This window comes from Aptenodytes forsteri, unplaced genomic scaffold (genome assembly GCF_000699145.1).
Source record: "Aptenodytes forsteri isolate BGI_AS27 unplaced genomic scaffold, ASM69914v1 Scaffold239, whole genome shotgun sequence".
NCBI classification, from domain to species: domain Eukaryota; kingdom Metazoa; phylum Chordata; class Aves; order Sphenisciformes; family Spheniscidae; genus Aptenodytes; species Aptenodytes forsteri.
The window spans coordinates 1,894,247-1,905,795 of NW_008794743.1; the positions used below are offsets into that span (position 1 = coordinate 1,894,247).

Genomic DNA, 11,549 nt, shown 5'->3' on the forward strand with positions numbered 1-11,549 from the left:
GAGCCCGGGCCCTGCCTGCGCCGGCCGGGCTGGCTGCGGGCGCCGCCGGGCCTCAAGATGGGCGACTCCGCCGGGAGGACGCGGGGGCTGGCGCAGAGCCGCGTGTGTGGGGCACCGCGGGTCCTCCGCGTACCGGTCGTTGTTCACGTACAGAGGTGGAAAGCGCGCCCTTAATTTTGCTTTAAAATTCTGCTTTGCCTAAAGGACGGACATAACGCCCTTCCCGCAGCATAGTGCGATGAAATGAATGCTCCCGTTCTTCAGTCTGTAAAAGACATGTGAAGCTGGCAGCAGGCCTGATGGCCCAGCTGTGGCAGGAGGGGATGCCTTAGTTCCTCTTTCTGGACGCAGTTCCTTACCGGTCTCCCCATAGTTGCCAACGGGAGCTCATTCTTACAGAGATGCTGGTTAAAACAGGCAAAGCTGAAAGGATGTGTAGTGTCCTAACGGCCATCGTGCTGTGTCAGATGTTGCAAAGGCCAGGGGTGGATCCAGCTGCCAGCACTACTGTGCGTGCTGGGGTTGCACTGGATGGATTTGTGTTCCTGAACAGGATGAGTTTTCTTCAGAGAAAGTGCTAATGCAGATGTACAAGGTAACTATCCAGAGGAAATCACTGGGCTGCACATGGGTGGACTGTTTTACAACAAAACCATTCTACATGCTATTAGCAGAGACCCGCTCAACTCCACACGTTGCCTACGAGGATAAATGAGCACCACAATTGGAGAACTATGGAAAACTTGAATGATAGGATCATTTATCTAAAAGCTGGTCCGGTAATACCTTAACATAGGAACAGAAGCTCCATATTTGTGTATCTAGTACAGTAATTTACAAAACTCAAGTTAGTTAAATAGTAACATAGTCAAAGGTAACCTTTTCTGCTTTTATTTTTGGCCTGCTTTTTTACTTGCACCACTTTACCTGGTCATAAGTAAATAATGTTTAAAATGGAAGTAATTATTTCAGTAATAGCAAATTGTGTTTAAAAATTGACTTAGTCATCTTAATAGGAAATTCTTGATAGCTATTTTAAAAAATCCCTTAATTTTTTTGATAAAGTGGATGCTTTGATCTGTATCTGAGCCCTTCTATTTGCGATGAGTAAGCAACACCAGTGTCTGGTCACTTAAATCTCTGTGTAGTTCTAGCTGGATGTAGCAGCTCAGCAGGCACGAAGGATCCCTGTGTAGCTACAGAATGACTAGCACTGCTGTGGCCATTGAGTGTCTGGGGACCTGCAAGACTTGGGGATAGTATCATATCCCTTTCTAAATGGATTTGTTAGAGGTGTATAATGGTTGCAACTACCACAATCATCGAAGTGTAGTTTGCATACACCTGTAAGTTGGATGTGATGCTGAATTAAGCCCACTTGTAACATGGGAGGAGGTGGGAGAGGGAGAAAAAGGGTGGTTTTCCTGGACAAAAGTGTACTGTTACAGTCTATTACACGTTTGTTTAGAGAGTTGCCTTTTGGAAAAAGACATGCTACAAGAGAGTGCTATAGTGGCTCAATCTGAAGATGGAGTTGCATATGAGAGGGTTACTTCTCCTCTTGGTCATAGTTGCTCAGAGCTTCTTTTTTCTTTTTAGTTTAAACTCATATCGCAGGCATATGAAGTTCTGTCGGACCCAAAGAAAAGGGACCTCTATGACCAGGGTGGGGAGCAGGCTATTAAAGAAGGAGGCCTGAGTGGCGGCAGCTTCTCTTCACCCATGGACATCTTTGACATGTTCTTTGGTGGTGGAGGCCGAATGAATAGAGAGAGAAGAGGTACACAGTTCTAAACAAGTTCTAGAAACTCTAACCATGCACTTAAGCATAAAACACCTGTGCTATGGTACTGCTGTTCTGCTAAGTGCACATAGTGTGGATATTGCTCGTTGCAACGATAGATCAAGTAAACTATGATTTTTTTTTTTTTTAGTTACTCTACCATTAAGATTCTAATAAAGTAGATAACATGACGTAGCAATAGCAATCTTTCTGATGAGTTCTGTTTATTTTTTGTTGAAGTGGGTGCGGGTAATCTGTAGGGTGGGGGAAACATTGGTAGGTTAGAGCAGTTGAATTAGACCTGGTTTAAGTTACTTTTTTTCCAGATCTGTGCCTTACTTGCTCATATGCTTTGGGCAACTTGCTTCAAAGGACACCATCAACTTAAACCTCATTAAACCTCAGTAATGTTAAAACTCATCAAAATATTTGGGCGAAATTACATGAAACTGAGTACAGAGTGCTGCCAAAAGCACAGTATGATTTTTGTCTTTTTCCATGCCCAATGTCTGTTGAAGGTGCAAGTAGTAACTTGCTGTAAAATCTTTGAAATTATGCTATGAAGTGGCATTAAAATTCGTAGGTAGGCATAATAGCATCTTCTGAATTGACTAGATCTGAAGCTGGTAGTGTCCTTGCATCTTGCTGTTTCAGTTAAGCTTATAAAATTAGGGGTAGGAGCAGGGATAGAGTGGCTTTAATGATGCTTTGCTTAATTACAGCTAAACTTTACGTTCTGACGTAAGTGGGTGCAGCTCAGTGGAAGCTGATGGAACTGCATAGGCTTTTAAGGGGGCTGAACTGTGTTCAAAGTTTGGAATGAACTTTACGTTTCTTCACTGAGACTGTGCATGCATGAACAACTGTAGAAGCCTTTAAATAAACATTTGTCCTTAAAACAGCTGAACCAGAATTAATCTTTCTCTTCTGTTGTCTGTTTTTTTTTTAAGGCAAAAATGTTGTGCACCAGTTAGGTGTATCTCTTGAAGACTTATATAATGGTATTACAAGGAAACTGGCACTGCAAAAGAATGTTATTTGTGCAAAGTGTGAAGGTAAAAAAAAAAAAGTGGTTTCAAACCCACCTTACTCCAAGCTTTTTTTTTTAAAGAACGCCCTCTTACTCCAAGCTTTTTTTTTTAAAGAACATTGGGGGGAGGATGGGAATAAATTGTGGGGTGGTTTTTTTTATTTCTCTCTCCCCTCCCCTCAGGTCTACTGGGGGGGTTCTTATTTATGCTTATCCAAGAATAAGGCTCTCTTAAACGTAGTGGTATAAAGTTATTGTTCTAATGGCAGACTTAAACTCACTGCAGATTATAGTTAAGGGTACCTAAATTAAAAGTATCTTAATCCAGAACTTTAATAAATGGCTGTTTTGTGACACTTTTTTTTAATTGTTATGGGTAGAAGTCTAGCTTGTATTAAGCAACTCATTTTACAACTATTAAGTATCCATAATGACTGGTCTTCTTTGAGGTGAATCTTAATGAGGCCTTGTATCTTACTGCTCTATTAAATATTTAGTAAGCAGATTCTTTCCAAAGTATTAATGGAATGTTTAGGTCTTGAAGTCGGTGTGCTGATAGTTCCTTGATAACCAAGATGTGTTGGGAGGTGGGGCAGAGGCTAATCAAATAAGCTGTGCATAGAAAACTTGCCTTTCTTTTGCTTGTAGGAACTTCTAACTTGCGGGGCATGTTTTGTGATAGAAACTAAATTCCAGTTACGTTGGAAATATATTACTGAACTACTCTAAGTTGCCCTAAAGGTGCTCTTGAAGTCAATGAGTTCCAGCCTGACTACTATAGAGTAACTTATTTTTAAGACTGAGATCAGATTTAACTTTTTTGTCAAAGGTTATGGCGGAAAGAGAGGGGCAGTAGAAAAGTGCCCTGTGTGTAAAGGAAGAGGAGTGCAAGTTCTAGTTCAGCAGATTGGACCTGGCATGGTACAACAAATCCAAACTGTGTGTCCAGAATGCAAAGGCCAAGGTGAAAGAATAAATCCGAAGGACAGGTGTGACAACTGCAATGGCTGTAAGGTTGTAAGAGAGAAAAAGATCATAGAAGTTCATGTTGATAAAGGTAAGAACTGTGTATTTGTCCTGTGTCCCTAATCATAGTCTATAGTTCTGCAGAGAATAAATGGGTTTCTTTTCTCCAGGTATGAAAGATGGTCAGAAGATAGTATTTCATGGAGAAGGTGACCAGGAGCCCGATCTGGAGCCTGGTGATGTTATAATCGTGCTTGATCAAAAGGATCACAGTGTCTTTCAGAGGCGAGGGCATGACTTAATCACAAAAATGAGAATTCAACTCTCAGAGGCTTTATGTGGTTTCAGAAAGACCATTGAAACTCTGGATAACAGAGTTCTTGTCATATCATCTAGGCCAGGTAGGTCTTAAGAGTTCTGATGCTATATAAACTGCTTGCCTGGTTCATTGTGCCTGGACTGGGTTTTTTTGGGGGGGGGTCTTTTTTTTTTTTTTTAACCAGTTGATCTGACAGATTCAAACTACACTTGCAGTCATTTAATTTAGTTGTTTCTTTGTCATTCCAGATTCAAATACACTTGCAGTCATTTAATTTAGTTGTTTCTTTGTCATTCCTGTCAATCCTCCTAAAACATTACATGCAGATTTATAGCTAAAGCTGTCAAATGCTTCATAATAAACTTCAGCCTCAGTCGGTGGATAGCCAGGAAAATATTCAAGAGGCCGGAAACTTAAACTCTACTAGATTATCTGTCAGTTCATCCTGAAGAGTGTGCTAAGAGAAGCTGATCCTCTTACAGTAGAGGAAATGGCCTAAATGGTCTGTCTTCTGTATAGCTTGGTTTTAGTACTCTTCAGTTTGCAGCCTTTTCTACGAGTTGCTTAGTAGTCTCCCTCAGATGCAGTGGGAACGCTGCTTGTGTATAACCCTGCTTTTCATGATTATGAAATGTCTGTCATGTAAGCTTACTTACATCTCTTACCTCCGTGTAGGTGAAGTGATAAAACATGGTGATCTAAAGTGTATCTACAATGAAGGGATGCCTATCTACAAATCCCCAATGGACAAAGGCAGCTTAATTATACAGTTTTTGGTAAGTTGACTGCTTTTCTGTAGCAAAGATATCTGCATTGGCATCAGGAGTAACTACTCATTAAAAAAAAAATAATAAAATTGTAGGTCCAGTTCCCAGAGCACTACTGGCTCCCAAGGGAGAAACTCTGTCTGCTGGAGGCTCTGCTTCCTCCACGCGAAGATGTTATGATTACAGACGAGATGGATCAGGTAGACCTTGAAGATTTTGATCCAAGTGAGCAAACCTACCGTAACAGTGGGGGAGAAGCATATGAAGAAGATGAGGAGGGTCCAAGAACTGGAGTACAATGTCAGACATCTTAAAGCAAGGTGGAATGGATGTCATCTAAAATGTAAATTTTCACAATGAAAACTGCATGGCTGTAATAGCCAGTGCTTGTGGTTTTTGTGTTCAGCAAATTGAGTTGCTGCGCTGTCAGTATCACCTTTTTGTAACTAATTTATATTGTGTTCTTGTAGTCTTTATATATAAAGCAAATGTCACACAGCTGAGAACCAACTGAGTTGGTATACATTTTTCTTTGCTGTGAAGGTTCTCAATTTATTTCACCTATGCTATTTATATAAGACTTTGGCAATATGGATAGAGGCTAAGTGGAGTGTCTTATGTAAATACTTTCATACTGGAAAATTAATTTCATAGAATAAAACATAGCAGAAATAACTTCTAATAAATAGAACTGTTCACATTTTATCATGCTTCTCTTGTACTTTCTAAGCCACTTGAGAACCCCCTTTATTTAAATAAGTTTCTCTAACCTCAGACTCCTATGACCTAGTCTAGATTGTTCTCCATATTCAACTTTGTGTTAGCTGCAACACTATGTGTCTCATTTTGTATTTCAAAAGGGTTTTGTGCGTGCCCCACTCGGTGCACAGTAGCACTCTTCCCTGTGTTCTTTTGTTGCATTAGAGTAGCATTCCTTCAGCTGCTTAGCTCTATGTAAGTGTAACTTTGGGTTATAAGGTATCCTTCTAATGTGTACAGAGTGTACCCCACATACTTCTAATTTACATACCAGGCAAATGCTTCCAAATAAAATTTTGATCTTTCAGAAGCTCAAGCTCTGTATTTCAGCCTTCCCTAGAAAGGATTTTTACTTCCTCCTAGGCCTTGTGTACTTGAGCCTTACCTAAGACCATGTGCTGGGTATACTGCTGCTGTTCTATAACATGACAAGATACCATAGTGGAATGATCACATTAAAGCTTTTCTCCTTTTATCTGGTTTTCTAGTAGAGTTTGTGTTAAGTCAGGGTTGGAAACAACTAGCACCCTTTAGTGAAATTAAACTGTGATGAATGAGTTACATGTCACCACACAATTGCAGGAACAGGTGTTCAACTTAAGTGACCCTATTGCACTCATTAGGACAACATCAAGATGAGTGCAGGCTGTCATCTCCCGTGCATACAACACATAGCCTCAGTCACTTTTCCTTTGGCTAGAATAAGCTGGTCAACACTTTCTAGCTCCAGTCTATTTATGTATAATGGTAGGGGAGATTAACTGAGCAGTTACTTCACCCATGACTACGTATTTCCAAAAATACATTTTCCAAGGATTAGACACAAGTTACTTACAGCTGTAGCTTTTATTTTAAAAAAAGTAAAGCTTTCTCTCATGCTAAACAAAATGAAAATTGTATGTATCTGATTTTGCACATCAGCATTACTAAAATGCTTTTATCATACCAAAAAATGACATAGAAGGATAGCAGTAGTCTTAAAAACTGCCACCAGAGTTAACCAAAGGGTTAACAAAGAGTTAACATTTAAACTGGACAGTCATAAATATGAATTTCTTGGTCATCTCCAACAGATACAATTTTGGACCCACTTCCATTGTATTTCACTCCCCAGACCTGCAAACAGGACATACACAAGGTTATCAACAGGAGACTAAGAAAAAATGTCTTCATAGCAGTCATACTTACTGACTACAACAAGCAGAAAAGGGAGGATTATTTAAGATCACCTTATTAGAGCTGGTCCAATTATGGCTTCTGCTCTAACAGCAGATGAGGTTGATGAACCAGAGAAGGACACTGCCATCTAGTAGCCTGGCAAGTTCTTGCATTCCACTCCTACTGACAATGGATTACACAATCTATAGGTACTTGAAAAAGGCTGAAAAGTACTTGCCCCGGTTTGCATAAATCGAACCTAACATTTTCATTCTTGCCCGTCCTGTCTTTCTGAAAAGCGTACTTTACAGTGCCTTCAGGAAAGCAAGAGAGGGAAGTAGTTTTCATGCAGACTGACACATCGTGATAGACTGAAGAATTATCCAGTTTATCCTTGGGCTGATTAAGAGAGCCGTTTACTTAGCAGTGCAAAACTTACTTAGAAAAATTCAGGTCAGTCCTCTGACTTACTTAACGACAGTTACACAAACTCTTAAGTGACCCCCATCTCCGTCGTCAGGATGAGACCAGGAAGAGTGAAGGCTACTCAGCACATTAACATGGGATCACAGAATGAGTATATTGACAACAGCATGTTTTGGGGAATCTCGTACACCATTTTGCGTTAATACGCAAAAACCAGCCTTCCCAAGAGCTGATACATCTCTGCCTTCCACAAATTTACTAGATCATAGACACAGCTAAAACAACACTGGAAATCCGGTACTGCAATACTAAAAGCCCCAAAGCTGTAGATAACTGAAAAGAAGGTTACCAGCGAAAAAGTACTATGGAAGAAAGAGCCCAAATAAAATCTGAAAGAATTTCCTTTGTTAAGTCTTCCTCTATGATCCATTAAAAAATAGCATTGCTCTATTTTAACACCTAACATTTGGAAAAAGCGTAACTTGGTAGATACCTAACTTCCTCTTCCCTCACACGTAGCCAGCACTGAGCAAAACAAAAAAAAGGGTATCACACACATTTGAGGAGCAAAAAGTCCCAAGTTTCAAGGGTGCTTTCAAGCATCTTTTTAGATAATTCCCATGCACACGCTGTGTGATAGAAATAAGACCACAGACAAAGATAAAAAATACAGTCTGGTAAGAATCCTTTTGGCCACTCAGGATTGCCCTTATTTGGACCTGAAAAATGTAATTACTTGGAAGAGATCAACGTACATGCTTGGAGTATTAGTTCAATATTAAGTGTCAAATAATCATGAACAACTTGTAAGATTTCATTACAGCATGCTGAAGTCCAACCCCGAAGCTACAGCACCAAGTTGAAGCACGAATGTGCACAACTACGCAACTGAAGTTCTCCTGCGAACACAGTGACCTAGATAAAGCAATAGTAGACATACCTGATCTTGGTGGTCAAAGAAAGTGTGAACGCAGGTTCTTGTTCCAGCATCCCAAACTTTTACGCTTTTATCAGATGAACTGAAAGAAAAATAGTATTGATCAATGTTTAAATTAATAGATTATCTATAGTTTAGTGCAAAGCTTAAAAGATCTCATACGGTAGACATAAACCCTCTTTCACCCATCAATACAGGGATGAAGTAGCAAAGGAATGCATCTTCTGCCAGGTTCCAATTACCTTTAAAATAAATGTACTGTTTCAGTATCTGCAATATGAAAATGAAGACTCCCATTTTAGCCAGAAAATTCTCTGAAGCAAGTTCTTTGGATAAAGAAACTCCTGTTACAAATGCTTGGTCCCCCAACTGCCTGAGCTGTTTCAAGAGTTAACACTAAAGTTCAACTAGATTAGGTTGTACTTCTTAATTCAACAGCAATTTTTCAGCTATTTAGAATCAAATTGCCCTTCTCTTAGGTTTAGATGTTCTTCACTTGTAGGGAACTACACTGCAGGGGGATGACTTGCACTATAAAATACTATTCACTACAACTGGTATCACATCACAGATTGGCTCTTGAGTCTTTAATTGTAATGTATGTTACTCCATTATAGATTCCATTGCAATTTGTACACATTTACTTTTTATGATCCATCTCCCTTTAGAAATATAAAATTATATTTACTTTTTTTTTCAGTAAGCATAAACAAGTTAAAAATCCTCAATACCTGGAAACAAAATGGGTATCGTCAGGACAAAACGCTACGTTTAATACCCAGGATCCATGACCACTTAATGTGCCAGCCAAGTTTGCATGTTGCCTGTGCAAAGAACAAATTTTAACATTTGGTTTGTGAATTCCAGGGAAAAAGCAACAGGAATATACTCTAGCTAGTGCAGTCGGGAATGGTTCAGTGCAAGGTCATGGAAGGTGACTTCTGGACATTTGTTCATCCAAGCTGAACTGGTGTTGCAACACATTCTGGTTTTCCATTTCAAATGCTTAACATAAAAAGAAGACACTAAGAAGACACATTGGTGGACAAAACAGGTTCACCATGAAGAAGGCAAAGTAATGCAGGTTTAGGGGAGTGAAGATCACTGAAGCAGCGCCTTTTCCTCCCCAGGGTCTTCCAAGTTTTTGCACAATGCGACAGAAATAGGTCATAAATATAATTTCTTGAGTACAGAACAGATGTTTAAGATGGGCAAACACAAACATACAGGACAGATACACAAAACAGTTAGCCGGTTGCCTACAGGGCAAATATGAGGAAAGTAATTTGTTTTCAAGTTAAGGCTGTCATCCACCTACGCACTTTTTAAAAACTCTCTTAAGAGTGTAGTATTTTCTTCTTTATGTAATAAAGAATCTTAAATAAGTCACCAAAAGCTGAAGGGAATTATAGAGAGCAGAGGGTTTGGTATATTTTTTTACAGTATCAGCCTCTCTGAATAGTTATTTTCCTGTTAGCATGTCTTGCGAAATAATAACTTACACATCGTAGATTTTGATATAGCCGTCATCTGAAGCAGTTACAAGTAACTGAGAATCTGGAGAAAATGTCAGTGAACGAATAGGCATCGCATGACCTGAAATTCAAAGTTATATATGGCTTAGAATGTAGCTATTCCTCTTACTAATGACAGTGCTTAAGAAGCTACACCAGAACAGCATTCCCTGTTAAAAGAAAGCAACCTCCGAAAAGTCTTTCTCTCTATGCCCCTACATGCTTCTTCGCACAACCTAAAATGGAAACTACAGTAATTCTGAACTTTGAATGTTAAGGCATGTCCACTGCAACACAAAAGTATCTTATTTTTTCAGCTGTGGATCTTTATTAGAAATTATGTCATATTTTCTAATGTGATTTCATATTGTTTAAGTGGTTGGGTTTTTAATTAACTACAAAACTGGACAGAAACTGCATGAACATTAAAAGCCCATTTATCTGTTAGAAAAATGCACATCTTCTACAACAAAAATGTTCAGTTATTTTTTAAAACAGAAGTAAACTGCTGTAAAACTGATACCATAGCAAAAAGAAAAATCATAAGCTAAGCCAAATGTGTGCTGCCACGCCTCATTCCTTGTACTGCACTGCAATACAAGAAGGAACTGCAATTTAAGAATTTAGTTAAGCATTACTGACTGTATCTTTTGAGATAGACATTTATGATGCACGCCTGAGTTTACAGTTTGCTTCTAATATTTTAAGTGGTTTAAGTTACAGCACACTAAATAACTAAATACTGACTAATGGACAGAAACATCAACTCATTTATGCCATGGCTGTTGTATCTTATTCTGACTTGCGTTATATCCTTTAATTTTGTTGAGGACTGAAGCCAGAACTTGGGTATTGCAAATACGCAAACCATTACCTTCTAGCGTATGCAGAAGTTTTCCAGTTGCAATATCAAAAATATTGATAATGCCATCTATCGCTCCACTGGCTAAGTATTTTCCATCTGGACTCTGTAATAAAACACAAGAAGTATGCATTTAACACCTGTATGCATTTATGCTATGTACCTCCCCGACATTCTCTTGGCAACTTTTCACAAATACAATCTATGCAAGATACCTGGGCTCCAAAAATCCTGAAGACTTCAGCTGACTTACTCACAATATGCGTATAAGCAAGATCAAAGTATATTTTCCATATATGCAGGGGGGGAATGTCATGCAGTTTATATCTGGAACTATCAAATTATGGCTGTCATTTAGTATTATGTAGAGGTAAACTGATAAATGGAAACAAAAATATCTGATTTAAAACATACTACAGCAATAGCAATTTCACGTAAGAAATTATCAATTGTGCTTCTTACATATGCAATGCTAAGGATGAACTTTCCTCTCGTGTCCAGAGAATATTCTTTCTTTCCGGTTTCAACACCAAAAATATTTACTTTTCCCACATGACTTCCTGTTGCAAGGTACTGGGAATCAGGCGAAAAAGCCAGGGACCAAGCATCAACTGTGTTAAAAAGAAAAAATCAGTTAGCTGAATACTCTTTCTAGTTCTTATTCAACAATGTCAGTTCTGCATGCATCTGTTTAGACATTTAACCCCCTAACTACTCTTAATACTCTAAATCTACTACATACTTTTTTTTTTTTCTCTGGGACTCAGGAAAAAAAGGAGAGTTTACCACTTGTGGAAGAAGGGGCAGGCGACTCAAGAAGAGTACAGGGATCTTGTTAGGTTGTGCAGAGAGGAAATGAGAAAGGCAAAAGCCCAGCTAGAACGCAATCTGGCCGCTGTCGTTAGAGACAACAAAAAAAGTTTTTACAAATATATTAATGACAAGAAGAGAGCCAAGGAGAATCTCCATCCCTTACTGGATGCGGGGGGGAACATTGTCACCGAGGATAAGGAAAAGGCTGAGGTACT

At 39.1% G+C, this 11,549-nt stretch overlaps 2 protein-coding genes across 2 annotated transcripts in view; one reads left to right on the plus strand and one right to left on the minus strand.

Annotated features, from left to right (window-relative positions):
• Window positions 1-122: 122 nt before the first annotated feature.
• On the plus strand, window positions 123-5,931 carry DNAJA4 (DnaJ heat shock protein family (Hsp40) member A4). The gene is made up of 7 exons (XM_009273999.2): window positions 123-595; window positions 1,600-1,780; window positions 2,734-2,838; window positions 3,643-3,870; window positions 3,950-4,180; window positions 4,774-4,874; window positions 4,961-5,931. Exons 1-7 carry the CDS (start codon window positions 581-583, stop codon window positions 5,177-5,179), a joined length of 1,080 nt encoding a protein of 359 aa, XP_009272274.1. The 5' UTR covers window positions 123-580; the 3' UTR covers window positions 5,180-5,931.
• A 522-nt stretch (window positions 5,932-6,453) lies between these two features.
• Window positions 6,454-11,549, minus strand: part of WDR61 (WD repeat domain 61) — a 9,380-nt gene continuing 4,284 nt past the window's right edge. Inside the window, exons 5-10 of the mRNA XM_009274000.2 lie at window positions 10,984-11,132; window positions 10,534-10,627; window positions 9,648-9,741; window positions 8,877-8,969; window positions 8,149-8,227; window positions 6,454-6,740 (exon numbers count right to left, since the gene is read on the minus strand). Coding sequence (XP_009272275.1) covers window positions 6,651-6,740; window positions 8,149-8,227; window positions 8,877-8,969; window positions 9,648-9,741; window positions 10,534-10,627; window positions 10,984-11,132 — 599 coding nt within the window. The 3' untranslated portion in view covers window positions 6,454-6,650. The remainder of the gene's footprint in view (window positions 6,741-8,148; window positions 8,228-8,876; window positions 8,970-9,647; window positions 9,742-10,533; window positions 10,628-10,983; window positions 11,133-11,549) is intronic.